Raw genomic sequence first — 20,805 nt, 5'->3', positions numbered from 1 at the left:
TAGAATTGGACTCCTTTTAGAAAGTCAATTCAGACTATGGTTTATACACAAGCACAGCAAGAGCAACGGAGCTGGAACATGGATGTACCTCAATAATATTTACCAACGTTAACAGAAATTATTATTTCCCAGAGATCAGAACATGTATCTTGTGCTCAAAGACACAAAGATAAAGGCTTCCAAAACCCCAGCTTGTTCAGCTGAACACTCACATCATTAGTCATGTGAAAAGAGAAAAGACACTCTGACTTGGAATTTGCAAGTGACAATCAGAGGAACATTTATATGAGAACACAAGTTGAGTACATGTAGTACAAGTGTCACACTGAAGTAAGAAAGAATGTAAATTCATAAAAACTTCTTTACATTTCCTTTCAAAATAACACTGTTCTTTGTATACAAGACATTCTATAATTTGCAAATTCTTCAAACAAGACAAAAGTTTCATGTAACATTTTACGAACAACTTTTTATTACTACCAGAAAAGTTAGAATCCAGAATACCCTCATAATTTCATCATTCACATTTTTTGTGGTGTTTTTACATAAATTAAGCATACAAAGGGGTCTTGAAGGCAACATAAATGTAATCAATTTCAACATATCAGAGCTCCTTTACCCTGCCAGAATGGCATTTAGCTGCCTTATTGGAAATAAAAGTGTGATTCAAACTTGTGTCTTACTGCTCTATGCTTTGAATTTGTGGAAACCTTCTCATTTATTCAGTCTAGCCAGATCATAATAAAACGAAAACAGATGTCCAAGACTGATACTACAAGCAGTGTATCTTTGAAATATTAATTGTGAGATATAAAGTCATCAAACACCAAGCACATGTTTTTAAGAAAGCTATCATGTTAGATTCAAATTCTGCAAGCAGCTACACATACACTGAATGTTATTACTAGCAGTGGTCCAGGTACAGCCAAAGGGATCAGTCAGAGCAGTAAAATTGTATCTGTACATTTTCTGTACTGTTTGCAGCAAAATTGCATCTGTACTGTTCTTCCACAGTTATGTGCTCAATTTTTCATGTTATCTGGTTACATGGAATCAAGGCACAGTGGTTGGAGCACACATTCTGCAATGCTAAGGCACCTGAAATTATTTACCTATCAGATGTCACCAGGTCTTAATTTTGTTTTGATTTCCAGAGTACAGAACAAGGCTATCATAAATAAGCATGTGAGGTAGTTGAGCTGAAAGGATATATTCCAATTTAGACTGCTCTAACTTGGTGTGACCATTAATCTAGCATGGAAGAAACAAAACCTTTATGAAATCACTTATTCTTAAAATCCACAAAAAGATCTTTTACATACTTTGTAAAGAAAAAAAGCATTCAATAACAGCACCTGAGATGCACCTCTGCACCTACATGTTTTTCATTTAAATTAAATGTTCACATTCCTTCAACCTAATAGACAAATGCATAAAATTTCCTCAGACACATTCGTATTAAAAACAGAAAACGTGGGGACCTTACCTATCTTTTCTACGTTCTCCGACAGACACGGGGCTAATGGAAATCCTAGGCAGTGTAGAGAGGGAGTTCTGAGACTGGCTGCTGGTGAAGGAAGACGTTTCCAAGTTAAGAGGTGACTGGGGAGGAGTTATCAAGCTGGGACTGCTACATTCTGAGTGTGACAAGGAGCCTAGGAAAAGCCAACAGTTGAGTTTTAGTATTCTGCATGTCATAGTTGGCAGATCTACCCAGACACAGTGAAAGACACCACAGATACCTGAGAGAAGAAAGAGGACTGACAGCTCACTATCTATTAGTCATGTAAGGGGCTTAGGAAGAGCAGGTAACTCATTTCAGACAGTGCAAACTTATTGTCCTTAATTACTCTCTCTTAAATTCATTCTAAGTGTGCAAACAACAACTGCCATTTTCAACAGGAGACAAGGTTACAGACAAGCTATACCATGAGCATGTCTGAAAAGCACGTTAAAGAAAAAAGACGGGAAAGAAGTAAAATAAAAATCTAATATGTAGGTTTGCTTTCAAATAAAATATTTATGTGCAGCCCTTCCTTTTACATAGGAGGTACATTATGCAACACCTGAAAAAGATAAGAGAAGCAAAGCATGAATCCTACATAGGGACAGGACAGCTCTGAGATTTCAAACAAGCTTGATATGACTGAATTTGCATCCTTACCCTGGTTGTACCCTTCCTAAGCAATCTACAGAACAGGTGCCCTGACACAGTTTGCTCCCTTTGAAAAGCTAGAGAAAATAAACCTCAAATTATTAAATACAAATAAAAGCTATTTTTTAGAACTGTATTTGCCCAGTTAGGAAAAGCATTGCACACAACACATGAAGGCTGCAGAACATTTGAGCAATGATGGCAGCGAAGATTTGCTGATGGCTGTGAGCAAACTCCTGATTCCACAGCACTCCAACTACTGCTTGTCTTTAAACATGTTCCACTAAGCAATTTTGGGTGAAGTACTGAAATATTTTCATTGCATTTCAAAGTATAATTTACAATCAGTGATACAACAGTAAGCAAATAATACACTCAAAAAATGAAAAAAATGAAAGTCAGCTCACTGTTAAAATTTTCAAGGCATCATTCTAGAAGAAACAACTATAAAACATACAGCAATGTTTATTCTTACTTTTGTCTGCACTTTTACTCAGTGTGCCAGTACTCAAGTCAGCAATCAGAAAAAACAACTTCCAGTACAAAGTCTCTTTTTTAACATTTCTTTGGCAAAATGCAGATTTTTTAACCTTAAAAAAAATGTCCTACTTAGACTGTGGCACAACCCGATTTAACAACTGCAAGGACTTTGTTTTGGTTATCTTGAAAACAGTATGACTAAAATTACTTATTAAATAATTCACCTCTGTCAGAGCCCATCATGGACCTTGGATATCTTGGTGTTAAAGGGATCTTAATTCGTTCTGCTCTGTATTGCAAGTTACTCGAAGAACCTATTTTTAAAACAAGGAAAAATTAAAAAGACTAAAAAAATTGAAAGCAACTACAATTAGCAAAAAAGTACATTTAGATTATACTTCTTCAATGAGCACTAAAGTGGCCTCTAAATGATCAAGGCAAAAGCTTTGATGATTACCCTCATAATAGTGAATATTATAATTATAGTAAATTATCTTGATTACACAGTCAGTATAAACAGAACACAATGCAGCTACACAGTCTATATGCACTGTTCATTCTTGCATGAAAAAATATTTTTAGTCTTTTCCTATGAAATTAAACTTTACTCCAAGCCCAAGCAAGAATCTAACATCTCTGTTCACTAAGACTCCACGGGACTTCACAAAGGACTTTTAAACTTTTTTTTAGGACTTTTTTTTCTGATGACATTCTGCTTGGATGAATACATCATCACTGATACTTGTGGCAAATTCTTATGCCCTTTTTTGCTATGCTTATAAAGCTACCATGCTCTATTCAATCTTACACAGAACACAAGGACACAAAAACATATAAACCCCCCAGTTATCACATAATTTAAAATTTAAATAAATCTAAAGCATGCATCTGCTTTGTTATCATTAGGCTAGGCATCAAAAAATATTTACATGTCAATCAACTAAATGTAAGTATAATGGATTTTCCAAGAATACAATTTACATTTGGCCATTAGTCATCCTTTAACTTTTGTTCATGGAGCTCTCTCCTTCTCTTTCTTCTCACCAGCTCACTGAACCTCAACCTTTAGCCCTGCATCCCTCTTTCCAAGGATACTTTCAAAGAGTAACAGGCATGGAAAGAAGAACCCCTCACAAGCACAGACCATTTCAAAGAGACTGTAAAGAACAAATTAAACACAGCAACTTCCAGGGAACACCTTTAGTCATAAACCCACAATAAATGAAGCAAAGGAACACTGGAAGCCTTTAGTTTTGCCAACAATGACAATCCCCTAACATGGGTATTTAAGGAGTTTTCCATTTACAGTTTTCTCCAGTATAAGGGAGTCCCACAGGAAATAAATCAGAAAAGTTGGTTACCAAGTCTGGCACTAGATGGCAACGAATTTGAGCCATGAGATGCTCTTGTACGTGAATTTTCAGAGTAGTCATTGGAGTGTTTATGACTTAGGTCCAAACTCAGGCGACCTTGATGCTGAGAACTACATCAAAAGAAAAGCAGAATAGGGCAACAGTTAGAACTGGGCAAAAAACCTCAGCACACAGAAACTGGCCAACAAAAATTCTGGTCAGACCATGTGCTGAATGAAATGAATGCTTCTCTCATTTCCACTTCCAAATTGTCCCATCATTTTATGAATTATTAGAAACCAGAAGACAAATAGCCTTGAAGTACTACAAAAAATGAGAAAGATTTGTTTTGGCAATGACAAGAAAAAATATTAGAAATTAGTAAGTTAAAAAAATGCATTTCTTTTTCAGTATCAGTCAATGGGGCAGAATAAAACCTAATCCATCAGTTACTGAAAGACATGAAAGCAACTGGCACATCATTTATATGCAATAATGGTTTTGAGACCCCTGCATTAAAATAACACACAACAGCAGCATGTTTCACTCTGCACTCTACCAAACTATTAGAAGCAATTTTATCCTACAGAAAACAAAATTTTAGGGAGATGTAAATTTTAAAACACCTGGGATGCAGATGCTGATGACATATTTGGCTGGCAACTGATGGGCAATTGCTGGTGTGAACTCTATGGCTCCAGGCAGTGTAGATTGGATTTCTCATGACAGCAGTCACTGCAGGACATGGTGCTAAGCTTCTTGGTACTGTCCCTGCTTCAGGTGAGAAAAACATATTCTTATCAACATTGTTAGCATATAAAGTCCAGATTTAAAATACACCTTAATATTTTATAATTATATATGTTAACATTTACTTTTATGAGAAATAAAAATATTAGCATATAAATACATTATTAAACATCATATGACACCTTTTTGATAATATATGCATGTGTATATAGATACACATACAATCTTGTTTATACTTCTGTAATGAATCAGTAATAGAGTGGATTATATTACCAAAAATGAAGCCATGCACAGCATATGATTTTAATATGAGCTAGTAAATAAAAGATTTTCTGTTTTCAAGTACAGAGATTTTTTTAACCAGGAATTAAAATTCTGCATTTAGTCATCCAACCAGCATGCAAGATTTTATTTGGCACTTAGCTGACTGCAGTTATAGTTATTCTGGTTCCTCTTTTTCGTTGTGTCAAAGATTCCCAGTGCTAGTGCGACTTTAAATTCTAGCATTTATATAGTTCTGAAATTTATTACTCAATCTGCTTTTGTAAGTATATTCATCCTTCAGTACTAAAACAAAGTCTATCTTAAAATTTCCTCTTAAATGAGTTGGTAGCATAGGACATAGCAGCCAAAACTTGTTCTCATTTCAAGACATAGACTCAGATTGTCCAATATCGTCTAAAGTAGGTTTGACTTGACTCAGTTACTGTGCCAAAGTATCATGCTAAGATAAAAGTTAACTACAAGGTTAGAAATAATACTTTTTATGCTTTTTCTACTGCCATTAAGAGCGAAAGTGAGAGAAGAGTAAAAGAAATCAAAGAGTAAAAGCTTCTTGGTGTGAGCTACTCTTGAGCATGTCTTGTCAACTGATTGGGGCACCATCACTTGAAGCTGTCCATTGTTCCAGATGCAAAGACTATTACCTTCATGTTCTCCAGTAAAAATAACATCTTCCATAACTTCTAGAACTTACAGGACTTTGGGGCTTTATGAGAAGAGAGGATAAACTCATATATATCAAAATCATCTGATTTAAATTTAAGATTAATATACAACTGCTGAATATTGAAATCTAAAATTAGACACTAAAGACTGAGCAATCTATCTGACAACACATTTACCAAATGCTTCTTGACTATTTCAAATTAACTAGCATACAATATCCTAATTACCTCCTTAAACATTCCATTTAGTCAGTGCAAATTCAAAACCTGCTAACATGAACTTCAATAACAAAAACTGTTTGGTCAAATGAGACAAAAGACTGGGTTTTGTTCCACTTGATTATAGTGATATATATTGAGCTACATGTAGGTCCCCTCTTCAGTATCTTAATATCTCAAACACACTGATATTTAACCTTTCACTTGGATTAAGGTCACAGTCAGTTTGGGTGCTCAATGTCAGAGACCCCAAATGTTACCAACAGGTAGAATTTAATACATTTCACTTCTGAATACCAGATTTTTTTCCTTGGAAGAATTCTGGAAATGAAGCAGCTAAAGCCTGGGATACTTCCATTTACTTTCAAAAATACTGAAAATCTTAGTTTTCCTCCCAAAGGACGGGCTACACCTTGTCCTGTACTAATGTATTGAGAACTTCTCTGCACTAAAACTCATCAAACACAAATCCTTCAGCCAGAAGTTGCTCAGCTTCCTTAGTGATTCTTAAACAGGTTTCACTTCCTTTCAGTCCAAAAGCTGAGCACACCACGTTCAGACTACAACAGCCCATGGAAAGATGTTTTGTGAGTCGTGCTTCCTCCACACTTAACACATCCCCAACGTGGACAAGTGCCTTGGGGCATTCCTAGAAAGCACTCTGGAGTTCTGTCACTCACCTGCTGACATGCCACCAGGGTATAAGGCAGCAGCCACAAAGCCATCGCTGTGCCTAGCAGAACGTTTTGGGGAATATGGTGCCCATTCCTGAAGCTCTGGAGACAGATGCTCCTCACTAGCTGGAGCATATTTCTGCACCTATAAGAACAGAGAAGTTTGATTACAAGAAGTTGGAGATTCAAAAGAATAAAACAGCCAAACTGTGGAACAATAAGCAACATGAAACTTTCACATATCTGTTCCAGAGTGTGCCATCACGGTGCTTCTTAAACATTTGTTTTCAATGATGTCCTTCTATCCATTTTTCCTCCATCCTACTTTGTTACTACTTTTTATTAGTTTGCAATCTTCTTAGGCCAATATTTGCAATTTAATTGATACCTTTTGCAATGAAACACCCAGCATATAGTTACATTTCTCCTTTAAAATAACACTTTCACAGGATATTTCCATCGCTATTGTTGCAAGTGTTTGCCACAGAAAATCTGACTAAAAAGCCAGAAAGTATTTTCCTCTCAGCCTGCATTTTCCTGATACATGTGGAGTAACCTCTCTTCAACAAGCAATTCATGTTTTAGAACCTCACAACTTCTGTTCTGTATATAACAAGTGTACACTGTTAAGGACATATGAGAATAGCTCAGATATTGACAGTGATGCAGGAGAGCTACAAACGCAAGGTTCAGCACATGGTGTTCACACATTTGAAATGTCCTACACAAAATATGCAACTGATGAGTGTAAAAAGTGAAAAATAATTATTGAAAATGTACTTACAGTTTTTATGATAGCAGTATTTTAATTAAATGAAGAGTTACTGAGAGCACAAAGACTCTAAAAGGCAGAGGTGCCTTCTTAGAACCAGTAATTGATCATTTTCATGTCTGCAGTAATTGTTCCAGCTACTAGTCAGGAATTAAACACACCTAAATGTATCAACTTATCAAAGTACACAAAATTAACTGTGTATATACACATCTAAATTAAATGACAATACCCAACATGGATACAAATTAAACTACACTGTGTTTTATTATTACAAATACTACTTCAGGTGTGAATGCCTGCAGACTGGGCCCTACTGTCCCAACTGCCTGATGTAGTCCCAACTGCCAAGGGCAACTCCACCAGAAAAAAAATTTCAGGGTGACTATGCCCACATTTTGAGGCACAGTATCATTCATGCTCTCTGGCCAACAACTTTAGAGTTACAAAGCTCTGTCTATTTTCTGGGTGAACAGGGGAAAGAGAAGAAAAATAAAAAAGAATCATAGAACCTACTTTTAATTTGATCCTAGAAACAAAAAGTAACTAAGACATAAAGTATCCTTAAAAAAAACAAATAAAACAAACAAAAAACACAAAAAACCCCATCATTGTAATTCTATTCCATAATTTTCTTCTTTACCTCAAACCAACACCTACTTGCCACCTGTAACACAGTTTGGGCAGCACATCGACACAACCACAACATGTCCCCACATATCCCTTGGCCTCCTCAACAGTGAGTGCCAAAACCACCCACTCTGTTCCAGCTAACAAATCTCCTGGGCATAAGTCCCCACCTACACGTGTCCTTGTCACAGCTGGCAACTCTTTACTCATTCCTCACTACACAAATATTACTACAATTATAACCAGGGCAGTGCATATGCTAATGACAATGCACTACAATGAAGAATGGGACTATCAGTGCTAATGGAGCAACTTGACATTCTATATAAATTCTATATAAAGCAAACACCCTCTATTCAAATGTGTTCAATATCTTGATCTTGTTCTGCTGTTACATACATGCTAAAATAACACATGGGAATATGCCCTCTCACTTTTTACAGTGCAGTTCCTGTGACTTTTTTCTTAGCCATGCTGCTCTTCAGACCAAATCTGCTGATTACAGCTACAAAATTAAACACTTATGCTTTTCTGTCATTTGTTGTGCTGGTTTTGGCTGGGATAGAGTTATTGTTCATAGTAGCTAGTATGGACTATGTTGAGTTTTTTTGATTGTGCTGGAAGCACTGCTGGTAATAAGTTCTCATTTTTTGCTGAGCACTGCTTACACAGCAGCCTAAAGCTCTCCATAACTATTTTTCCCTAAAAATGTTTGGGAATACATAACGAATGGAAGTAGACAAAAGAAAATGAAAGCAGACAGAAAAAAAAAAGGCATAAAAACCTGCCAGTTGTTCTCTTACACCAGTATTTTTGCAGGATATAACTCTAACCCTGCATTACTTCCAACTCAGCTCTGCCATCTGTATTGCTTCTAAAACTCTGTGAACAGGGTGGGATCATCCAGGTATAAACAAGTAAGGGAAAAGAATATGAAATTCTAAGTTATTATGATGTAGTTATACCTAAAAAAAACCCACTTCTATAAATTTCGGTTTTCAGTTACAAAATTTTAAAAAAAATCTCTATCTGCCAGATGAGCAAATCTGAGGGAGTGGACTTGAAATAACATTATTGAATATGCCACTTTATATAATGCATTCATCTAAAGAGCTCCTTCTATGAGCACAAAAAATTTTTCTTCCATCCACTCTGTCAAGACATGACCCACCATCTTCTCAGCAGGGTTGTTTATTCTAACAAATTATATGTTTATTTTGAACTTGTATCATATTCTAATAAACAGCTCACCTTCATAGTGGAATATGACTAACACCCTTTGAATTTCAGATGTATAAAATTATTTTGACAATATAGACTTACAAAAAACCAACACTATGGGTGTTACACCTTCTTCCATTAAATTGTACAATGATCTGGACAACCAATCTGACTTTTGCAAAACTTCACAGACCCTATTTTCAGTTCTTCTAAAGCTGATGCTTTGTGTTTTTATTTATGTCTTTTCAGGCTGTCAAAAACAAAGAAGAGCCCAGATGTTGCAACAAGCAGCATTACAACCTCAGGTATGGTAGCTAAGCAGAATGCTAGCTTTCTGTTTGGTGGCCACCACTGCCTGTTAAATACAGGAACTCCACATACTGGTTTGTATTCTGGGAAACTGCCAAGTGTCAACTGAGCCTGATTTCAGAGGACCTGAATTCTGAGGATGGGCTATGCTTCTGCTCTGGTAAACAACTGGGCACCCAAAACCATACTGCTAATACACTTCAAGGTTTCTAGTTTTGTGCCTCAATATACCAAGCTTCTACCTGAAGTGCAGGATTAGGAATGGGCACAGGGGTCATTTTATGCCTCAGAGCAGGAGCTGATTTTGGCCGTGGTCTTTTAATCTCTGGCTCTTCAACTCTTTGAAAGCCAATGTCATCTTCACAGGACTTCCTTGAAGACAGGTGAGTGCAGTCAATTCCCTCCTCCCGAAAGTAATGCCCAGCATTCCTGCTGCGCCCCTTGAGAGTAGCAGAGTCCTGTTTAAGTGCCAAGGAAACTGGAGCTTGGGCAGTGGCTGGGCTGGTGGGAGGTGATCCTGTTGTTACTGTAGACTCTGATGCAGAGCTTGCCTGTTGTTTATGCTTAAATTTGATGGAGTCACTTCTCTTAGGAGGAGTTGGAGGAGTTGAAGCCACTTCAGCTTTTGATGGCTGAGGTGAATGGCCTGCCACCTGATTAGGGGAAAGGTACTCCACTTTGGGAGGAGTTGGTGGCCTTTTGAAAGTATCAGGGTCAAAGATAGATTTCCTTTGTTTTGGCTTTTTATACACAGAGAACTTTTCTGTTTCTGTTGCTGAGATATTAACCATGACTTTTGGCCAGGTACCACCACTATGCTTAGTTCCATGTCCTTTGTCAAATGCTGTCTCAACCATCATACAGTCAGCACCTGCAGGTTCATAGGGCAGCCTCCTGTTGTCCAAGTCAACAGCTCCATAGCTTTGGTCCCCATATGTCTCTGGGCTGAAGGAGCTGAGACTGTGTTCTGAATTACTATGGCAGCTGTGCACTGTGTTCCTACGAGAGTCTACTCGTAATGTGTTACTTGGGAAAGGTTTGTGATCACAAAATGAAGTGCTGCCCTGATCACCCTGGTCCTTCTTGCCATCCATGATGTCTGGATTGAAAATGTCAGTCTGGGTTGAGCTGTTGAGCTTCAGATTTCTTTTATTTTGTGCTTGTATCTCTGATGCATGAACTCTACAGTTTGATATTTTTTCTGAATCCTTCAAATTTTCAAAAATATTTTGACCACTCCAAGATGAACTCTGAGGAAAAACCTAAAACAAAAACCACATATGATCACCTTATTATTGTAGCTGATTTCTGTTTAGTATGAGTCATATCCTAGCCTCCCTGATTTATCTATACCTGAATATACACTTAATAATATCTTACAATTCAAAGCACAGAACATCAGATGAAAGCTAGAAAAACTTTTGTAATATTTTCAGAACAATTCCCAAAGGGCAACTCCACATGGTGCAAAAGCACTCAGATGCAAATGAAGGGACCTGCATTCTACTTCTGCCTCTGGTAGGTGATGCCAATAAGATAACTTCCATTGCCCATTTCCCCTCAAACATTTCATCTTCTTACTTTCTTAAAACCTAAAGCTCTCTAGATCTGAAATAACAACTCAAAATCCATGCGACAGGTCCAGAATAATGGGATTCTAAACTCATAAAACAAAAGAAAACAAATAGTTTATAGAAGTAAGCCTGAAAATCAAAGCCTTGTACTTAATCTTCATGATAGCAAGAGTTCAGTTTTCTGCACAACTCCCTTCTGACTAAAAGCTAACTTTCTTTAGTCAGCAGGCGGTTTCTGTTTCACATAGAAAAGTGCTGCACTCTGAAGCAAAACCCAAGAAGCAGCAAGCAATTGTGGTAGCACTCATTTCATGTGACCAGCAAACAAATGGGAAAGAAGACAGTAAATTAGTCTTATTTCCAACTAGATGGCACAACAGCCTTACTTTGGAAATACTGTTGAGGAAGCGCACCACCAGAGAAATGTATCCAGATGGTTGCCTTTTTCCCATTTTGATATGCTCATTTTTTATCACATACTCTTCCTTGAACAACTAGAGTAATTCTGCACAAGTTCAAGAGAATTCTGCAAATTTAGCTTCTGCTACTCACCTTCATGAGTGACAGAGTAAGGGAATCCCTGCAGTTTCGTAGCAGAGCTTCACATTCAGTAAGTGACTTGTTATCTAGTGCAATGCCATTGATCTGCAGACAAAAGAAACCACAACAGACATCTGTAAATCACAGGTAACAGGTAGGGAGGAGTTAAGGTAGAGGATCTCTGAGACAGGGAAAACACTAGTCCATACATGTATGTGTGACTGAAGTCTGGTTGATGTTCGTGCATTTTTAAGAGTGGAGAATGGAAAAGTCCTGAGTCAATCTGCTATTCCTGCAGGGACACAGGGTACCACCACCAGTTCACTACACCCTCTGTGCAGCTGTACCAACAGCAACCACCTCCCCTGTCACAGTGCACAAACCACACCCATCCTGTAAGGCTGCAAATGTACCCCAGGACCCCTTGCAGAACAGGTGACAGCTGTGGTACCAACATTTACAAGACAGGGAACCTCTCAGCCAATGAAGGACTGCTTTCCTAGTCAATATAAGAAGATCTCACAGATATCATTATATATACATATAAAAGCCAAGTGTGAAGAATAAGCTAAATGCTTCTGACAAAAATTCTCATATGAACTCAGAAAATAAGCTGCACATTATATTCATCACTCAGCATACAAAAACATTAATTTAGAAGAAATAGTCAGTGAATTTACAAAAAGGATTTAATATTGTAAAAGCAAAAAAAAAAATTGGAATATTTGGTATCTTAAAGAGTAGTATCAATGATAACAGTTCAAAATAAATAAAAATTTTAAAAGGCAAATGCATTTTTAAGACTTACAGCAATTATTCTATCTCCCACAGTAAGGGAACCCTCTTTGGCAGCTGGGCTTCCGGGCACAACAGCAGCAACAAATACTCCATTTTCTAGACTGACCCCACTATCTGAAATACATAAAAAAGAATTTGATTCTGCAATTCAAATATATTGCTCAAATGATGTCTCACCTGCCTGAATTATAGAATTATGACTACCAACCCAGCTGAATTTCAATTTCTGAAAACCCTTTTAAAGAAATAATAAGACAGTGAAAACAAGTATTTTGCATATCCCAAAAATTAATATAATCACACAAAAATGGGGTAACTGGGTTTAACAGACTTGCTTACAGTCTCACAAACATTCCAAACAGGCAGCTAACTAGAGACAAGTATTTTAAAAAAAAGAATCAACTAAAACCACCCAAGGAAAAAACAAAACCTGTACTGACAAGATGAAGCTATTATCAATAACAGCATTCTTGGCTTGCTTGAAAAAAATTAATGAAAACTCCTCTCTAGGAGGCCATTAACATGTAAATGTGATTTAAGCAAAGGCTCAGAGAACATGTACCTTTATGTCAAGCCTTATCTGGCTGAACAAACATGTGCCATTTACATCCATCCATTATAGTCATTACCTTTATGTCCAGAAACATTGATGTGAAGAGGTGTTATCACTCGCCCACCTAAAGACTTCCTTCTTCGAACCACCATATTAATAACACCTCCTCCATTTAGAACAGCTTTTATAACTTGCTTTTTATCCTTATTGGTAAGATCCACATCATTAATCTTCAGCAGCCAATCATTCACTCTGGTAGATATACAGAATTAGGCAGGTCAGTTATAAGCACACTTTGCTGGACACAGCACATGAATAATGTTCCAGGAAAAGGCATGCAACAGAGCTGATCTCAATAAACTCATCCTTCATTATCTGGGGTTATCCATTCCTGAAAAAGCATTAAATAGCAGCTAAATGAAAACCAGGACTGCTAGTCAGCACTTCACTAGGAAAAGTATATCCTCAAATCACTAATGACTACTTCTTGTTTAAAAGCAATGATTTTAGAGAAGAGTTACTCAAAAGCTTCTATCAACACCAAGAACAGCAGATGGTTCCAAATGATCCTTTGCTCTACTCTCTTGTTTTCTTGCCCTCCCTCAATAACTTACCCTCATGTCTTTCCCAAAATTTAAATAAATTTATCTAGGTTTGAGGAGATGATAATAACGGAGTAAAAAGGGCACAGTGCAACAAAACATTTCAAATTCTTTTGAGTTTTAAGTGCTGAGTGAAACAGTGTTTCATTTCTGTAATGCTTTTAGGCATCAGTCTTCTCAGTGTGATTTCCCAACCAACATTAATAATATACACATGGCAAATGTAAAGAAAAAGAACTATGAACATCATGAAGACAATTTCCAATATGCTCATATTCAGTTTATTGTGATCAAAAGACCAACAGGTGTTTTGCAAAGTCAGGCCCTACCTTAAGCGACCATCAGCAATACTTCCTTTGTCCACTTTGGTAACGAAGATGCCGCAGTCTCCAGGGAGGTACGGCTCGTTCACACCTTCTGCCACATCAAAACCAAGCGCTTTCAAGTCCATATCATCCTAGGAAATAAATATTCATGACAAGTGATTCCACTGTATTGGCAAACAGAGTCTTACTGCATGTTTGCACTAGGTACTTATATTTAAAGAGTTCCTGCATCAGGTAAGTTTTTATTTTTTATTTCCATTAGAATGATCCTTCTCTTTCACATTAAGACTTAAATAATAGAAATGGGGAACTTCACCAAAGAGGAACAGAAAAGCAGCTGAGCATGTGAAAAAGCCCATTCAGACTCCTATAACCTGTTTTAAGGTACAATGTTGGTTGTGTAATTGCAAAACAAGCTCATGTTTCCCAAGAATGGAGGAAAAAACAATTGCCAAGGTAAGGAATCAGCACTGTGTCTTAGTGGTGAAGTCAGGCAGACTTCTGCTGTGCTATGACTGGAGACCAGAAGTAAACATGAAAGATGGCTCTAACATTATGGGGGACCATTTCTACATACAGATTTAGAGGTGATATTCTACCAAGCCTGACCCAAACCAGATCATGCTTGATGTGAAAAGTGACAAAAATCTCTAAGAGATCGTTCACTGAACAAAACATGGAAATTTTAATGTAGCGCTTGCTTTGGTAAATGATAAGTTCACTGTAAGGAAAAAAACTGCTCAAAAAAATAGTAAATTGGTATCAACTGGCCACAAAATTATTTATTATTGCTATTTTCACTGTTAAATAACACACTACTAAAAATTAGAGAACTCTACTTGAAGCTGTCTACTGGATCGACCATCTCAGCATACTGAAGGGTGATGATACTTTAAATTTAAAATCTAACATGAAAAAAATAAGTAGAGTCTACAGCAGATGTGTGAGTATGGTGAGTATGGTTCAAGTTATCCCCTCAAAATGAGAAGAGCATAATGTCTTCAGGAAGTACAAAAGATGCCTGATAAAAGCTGAAGATAAAGCATGCAAAAAGATCCAGATTTACCAGAAGATAAATTGAGTTAAAGTTGACAAAAATAAAATAAAATCTTAAGATTCTTCCAAGTGTCCCAAGACAAAAATTTCATAGTGAAGAACATGATGCTACCATAAAATGAGGATCAAGTAGAGATAACAGTATCATTACACAGCATGAGAGTTGAAAAGTGAGTATTATTTATCTCAGTTTTGTGTATAACACAAGTATAATCAGACAGCTGAAGTTTAGGCAAAAATAAAATGACTGAAATGCATTCAATTCTATAACCTCCATCCTGGAATTCAAATGCTGGTAGGTGAGTAAAGATTTTTATCCCTATATTTGATCAAGGCTGGCACAGCATTATAACTATAATTTGATAGCAGCAAGCGTAATCACCCTGTTTAGGAAAGGGAAATACATTCACATGACAAAGTGCACATATTTGATCTCAGTGATACGAACATGTAAAGCAATCTTTGAAGAATAACTTAATAACTACACATGAATGGAAAATTCATCAGGTTGCAATGTTTGTCACAGCCACATCATATGCTAGACTTGCTAATTAATTTAACAGACAATGGAAAAGCAAAATTATTAGTTATCACTAAAAACAGAACAGATAGCAACGAACAAAATGGATGGAGCTGATCAGAAGTGCTGAAAAAGCTTGGTGAAAGGGAAATTATTACCCCAGAAAGAATTTACAGATGGTGATTCTGATGGATCAAAACTGGTACTCAGTTCATCTCATCTTTTCAATATCTATTTCAAAATATAATAATACTAAATAATATTTGTGTCAAAAAAAAACTTATTAGTGATTTTGTAGGGATGCACTGTCAGAACACAGACAGATTTGAAGAGCATAAAAAAAGATGACCCCTGAATATTGCAGTAAAATAAAAAGGATTTAATTTGACAGCATTTAATCACTAAAGTTTGTCATTCAAGAAAGTCATTCATTTATAACAGCTTCTGTATATACCAGAATTTCTTTGTCAATCTGGAAGACTACCTGTCTATTTTATGTGTTCAAAAAGGTTACCATTAACAATGGGATGTACCAACCAAACATTTCACATAGAAGAGCATACAAGAATTACAAACATTGTGACAAATTAAAAGTTTTAGACTACAATGAAAAAAAAATGAAATTATAAGGAGAAAAATACTAGGATAATGAGAGAAGTAGAGATTATCTGGATTGCTAAACTTAAGAACTTCACTTAAAAGGGATTTAATATCCTCTACAGATAAGCAAGAGATTAGCAACTCCTTTCATCCCAGATTTTCAAACTGAACAGTAATGTTGCCCTAAATTACATGTTCACCATGAATAAGTACTTTTAATACTTTAAAATTTCTAACCAGCAGATCTGAGCAAAAGTAGGAGAAATAGCTTAGTGTAAAACATTAGCTATTTTATGCATAGTTTTTAAGTGTTATTGCCAGTAAAAGACTGGCCTCTAATACCACTGTTTCCTTCACATCTGAAGTTTTGGCTGCCTTAGCACTGCCATGTCTGCAGTGAATCACAAACTTAAAGACCACTATACTACATGGACCTGGGCACCCTGCAACATTAGATGTAGGAACTATTTTTATTTATAATGCATATGAAGAAAATCATAAAGCTTGTATATAACAGCTTGGTTTTATCAATTACTTTCATGTAGGTGTAACTGCACTTGCTGCCTCCATGTGCACCTACACGGTCCCTTGCCAAACAATAAAGAACTAAAAAAACAAAATCGTATTTTTAATCTTACCTAGTATTTAAAACATAATTATTGGCTTCAGAGCTATCCAATACACAAGATAATGCAGTGAGTGATTTTACTTACTCTGTCTTTTTCAAATTCTACCACTTCTGTTTCCCATTCCAGAGAATCTGTATCTATGGCTGAGTCATGGGAACTATGGGCCATCAATTGACGAAATCTGGCCTCCTTTTCCAATTGATTTTCCATCTTTTCCCTAGGCAAAGAAAATTATTACTTGCAGACACAGACAACATTGTTTTAAATAAACTGAAAAATAATGTTGTGATTGTGATAGATATTATACTTGGTTTTCTAAATCAAAAATCCAAGCTGTGTCAAAAATTTCCTTCAGGTTCTTTCTTTTCAATATTCCTGGTCTGCTATCAAATTGACTTTGCATTTCTATATACTGTCTTAACATAGTCTTACATTTTTTGAAATATTTTTACATTACTAAATGCACAACTAGGTCTCTCACATCTTCCAAAATGCATTTAATTTACCCTTAGATGAGATCTATCTATGTAGGGCATGATAAATACCAGTGGCAAAATCTCTCTCATAAACCAGTGAGCAAACAGTTGAGAGGAACTAAACTGCAGTTAACATGACTTCAGTGAAAGGATCCCAACATTGCTTAAGTGTACCTCCACAGCACAAAGCTTACACTACGAGTCTCATTAATAAGATAAAACTGATATTGTCCAGCCTAACTAAAAATATAGGCAACACTTCCACACACAATAACACAAATGCCTGCTGCCTACAGCTGTAACAACATATGGTTCACTTAAGAGCACAGCTAACAAAACAAAGTTATCATCACAAACTTTCATGCAGTTTGGTCATTTCTCTAACATACTTCAGTTCCTTCAGTTCACGAACAGCATCATTTTTCTGCTTTCTCATGTCATCCAGATTGCGAAGAGCTTCAGCCAAGTCACTCACAGCTCGGTCTCTCTCCCTCCTTAAGTTGTCACACAAAGTTCTTCAAAAGAAAAAGATTGCAATCTAGTTACTTAAAACCCTATTAAAGTAAACTGGTTTTACCACATTGTATAGTTAATGTAAAATTTCAAAGAGTAGTTTCAAAAGTTTTCTATCTGCAAAACAAAAAAGGATAAGGAAGAAAAAATGACATATGCTAGGTCTTAATTCTTCATCCCTTCATCCTTTTCAGAACCTTATTTCTACTTATCTTCTTTAAACTCACAAAAAGAACTCTTATTTAAGTATTTTTCTTAGTTCATTAGATATATTTAGCAGCAAATATGTTGGATTTTTTTGTGCATGTCCCCACAGGCAAAGAATTATGTGCAGGACTAGAGCTACAGCAGGATTATTAGTATAGCATGCCTACAAGATTGCATGATTGGCTGTTCTCACACAGCAGTGCTGTTAGACTCAAGGGTATTTACTAGAGACATTTTGGTTATGAAAACACAGAAAAGGACAAAGATCTTGTAAGGTGCCCTCAACATTTTTTTAAAAAACCACCATGTGACAGCTAAGGCAGAGAAAGTGCTGGCAAAACCCAGTCATCCTAGAACTGCATCAGCTGCACACCAGGTGTTACAGAGATCACTCAGGTACCATCTAGCAGGTGTTTACCGTATGCTTTCCCTTTCTGCAACAATCTTATCCCGCTCTTGAAAGGCCCAATCCCTCCTACACTTGGCTACTTCTGCTTCCTGGACAGCTTCCTTTAGTTCTTGTGACATAGCCTCATATTGCTTCCGAAGCATTTCAATTTCTTTGTTTGCTCTTTCTATGTCTAGGGTAGCAGAATCTTGTATCTAGGAATTAAGAAACACAGGTAAGTATTTTAGGCACAATTTTTAGGTACATATGCACAAATAGCTTTTACTAGCTGTATGTTGCCTAATGTATTCAATTCTATGATTTCATGACAAATATTCCTTTTAGCAGCAACTTTGGGGGGAGGGTGTGAAGAAAGATAAAACCTGATGTAATACATTTCATCCAGTAGCACACAAATTTGTAAAACTGCGTAATTAAGAATTATCACTTCAAAATAACATCAGTGAATGTTTCATATTTCAGAGATGACAGTGCTTCAATCTTGCTCTGCTTAGCAGACAGAAAAAAACTACAAGTATACTTAGAAATTAGATACACTACTGTATGCAACTGCATATAGTATACATAGACAACACACATTTCCTGCACTAACACCCATTATTTAACTTGAGACAACAATCCCAAGACTTGGGATTCATACAGGTCCCTTAATTCCAAAGCAATGAAATTGAAGAGCAATGGAATTGAAAGAAAGTTTTTGTTTAATGCTTCTTGTTTTAGATAAGAATTACTTTATTCTTAAGTTAACTTGTCCCTCCAAAATTCCCTATTTTGAACAAGAGAGATGGTGACAACAGTAAGACAAATACACAAAGAAAACTCCAAGCTTGCAGCACAATAACACAAGCCAACTACAACAGTACAGCCCAGCAGAAGCTGTGGGCTTGCAAACAACTGCGTGTGGTTAATTTCAAGACTATAAATGAAACGAATCTAGATTTATTGACTTACAATTTGGTTAAAATATAAACTTTTTCTATTTATATTTACAAACAGAATCTTAATATGAAGCACAACTGCATTTCTTCCAAACAAGAGTTTCTGTCAGTATGTCTTGAAGAACATACATGCACGTCTTTGTATTTTAGAGTGAAAAGAGGGAAGACTCCCAGTGGGCCCAAACCTTTTATCTCTTGCAAGTTACTGACTTAACTAAGCTAAGAAACAAAAAGGCATCAGTAAGACTTGCAATACCTGACGGGCTTGGTAATATTCCCTTAGCAGATGGTCTCTCTGGATGATAGCTTCTGTTCTCTCTTTCCTGGCAACATCTCTTTCTTCCTTCACTGTCTCTATATCCTTGCAAGCTTGATCAAGTTCCTTCTGGGCCTCAGCTTTGTCCTTCACTTCGTGACAGTATTTTTCCAGTAACTCATTCCTCTCACAAATCGCTCGATCTCTCTCCACTAGAGCAGAGTTTAGTTCCTAAAACAAGATCCATTGTTTGCTGTAGGTTAAGCTCAGAAGCAAATAGTTCATCTTTTCAATTGAATACATGTCATGACACCTTAAAAGCCTAGAGAGTTTACCACTTATGTTCTGAAAAATGGAGACAGATCACATTACAAACAAGTAAGTACTGGCAAAGAATATTAAATGTGGTATTAAAAAATATTACACCATCACATGAGCACAGTGCTTTGTCAAAAGTAAGTAAGATTCTGGGAGCACTGATAGCTTTGAGGAACCTAAATGAGATAAGATGATTAACCAGACAGACTTGGTGTTTTAAAAAAAGATGTTGTTAAATGTGGCAAGGGGTAAGACTATATTGCAAATATTTTTACACAACTGCTTCAATTTTGCAGGACTGAAATAAACAGCCCAGCTACATAAGCATCTTACAGCTTCTTCATAAGTATTACAGGATCATTAAAGTTATATGCCATTAAGATACCAATGTGCTATAGAATGTTGAAGATAAAACTACAATATTCTATAAAGCAGAAAGACAGTACATCTTAAGTGTGGAATTCAACTGCATTGTAATAAAAAATACACAGCAAATGTAGAAGTGTTCTAAAACAAAATCTGTCCTTCTAAAATTATTTAGATTAAACTTCCCATTAGAAGAATGGGTCATTGAAACAATCCAATTTCATGCCACTACATTTTCAGGCGGCTCAGGTCTCTAGAAGCTTTAAGTCAATGGCTACAAAGAAGTCCTCCTACACACAGGCACTCCTAGGTGGAAACTACCAATGTTTTGATTGCTAAAAGCTCACCAGAGACAGCTGACATCTCAAAAGCAAAAGAAAGAAAGGGTTGAAGTGCTTAAGGATTGAAAGACACCATGTCATAAACTCATTTTCATTCTATTTACCCTTACAGTTTGCAAAGAATAAAATTGAATATTTAAAGCACAGATGACAATTGCACTTTGCTGTACTTACAGAATTGTTTTTGAGACGTGCATCTAGTTAAGGCTAGTCAGACTATTAACAGTGACATTAAGAGTACCATTTTTGCTGTAGCAGAGAAGCACTGAATTAA

General features: G+C 36.4%; 1 protein-coding gene across 5 annotated transcripts in view; it reads right to left on the bottom strand.

Annotated features, from left to right (window-relative positions):
* Window positions 1-20,805, bottom strand: part of DLG5 (discs large MAGUK scaffold protein 5) — a 96,555-nt gene that overhangs the window by 14,859 nt on the left and 60,891 nt on the right. For 3 of the 5 annotated variants that reach the window (XM_088168909.1, XM_088168911.1, XM_014886686.2), the window contains exons 8-21: window positions 19,507-19,737; window positions 18,322-18,506; window positions 17,573-17,698; window positions 16,792-16,924; window positions 13,906-14,033; window positions 13,051-13,226; window positions 12,432-12,535; window positions 11,636-11,728; window positions 9,752-10,771; window positions 6,584-6,722; window positions 4,614-4,761; window positions 3,997-4,118; window positions 2,860-2,949; window positions 1,487-1,655 (exon numbers count right to left, since the gene is read on the bottom strand). In XM_088168909.1, the coding sequence (XP_088025035.1) occupies window positions 1,487-1,655; window positions 2,860-2,949; window positions 3,997-4,118; window positions 4,614-4,761; window positions 6,584-6,722; window positions 9,752-10,771; window positions 11,636-11,728; window positions 12,432-12,535; window positions 13,051-13,226; window positions 13,906-14,033; window positions 16,792-16,924; window positions 17,573-17,698; window positions 18,322-18,506; window positions 19,507-19,737 (2,864 nt within the window). The remainder of the gene's footprint in view (window positions 1-1,486; window positions 1,656-2,859; window positions 2,950-3,996; window positions 4,119-4,613; window positions 4,762-6,583; window positions 6,723-9,751; window positions 10,772-11,635; window positions 11,729-12,431; window positions 12,536-13,050; window positions 13,227-13,905; window positions 14,034-16,791; window positions 16,925-17,572; window positions 17,699-18,321; window positions 18,507-19,506; window positions 19,738-20,805) is intronic. The other 2 variants (XM_088168910.1, XM_014886687.2) reach the window with 1 other exon arrangement.

The sequence above is a fragment of the Sturnus vulgaris genome, chromosome 8 (assembly GCF_052056855.1).
Source record: "Sturnus vulgaris isolate bStuVul1 chromosome 8, bStuVul1.hap1, whole genome shotgun sequence".
Lineage (NCBI taxonomy): Eukaryota > Metazoa > Chordata > Aves > Passeriformes > Sturnidae > Sturnus > Sturnus vulgaris.
Note: the sequence above shows the minus strand (reverse complement) of the source record. Positions and strands in the feature narration are given on the sequence as shown.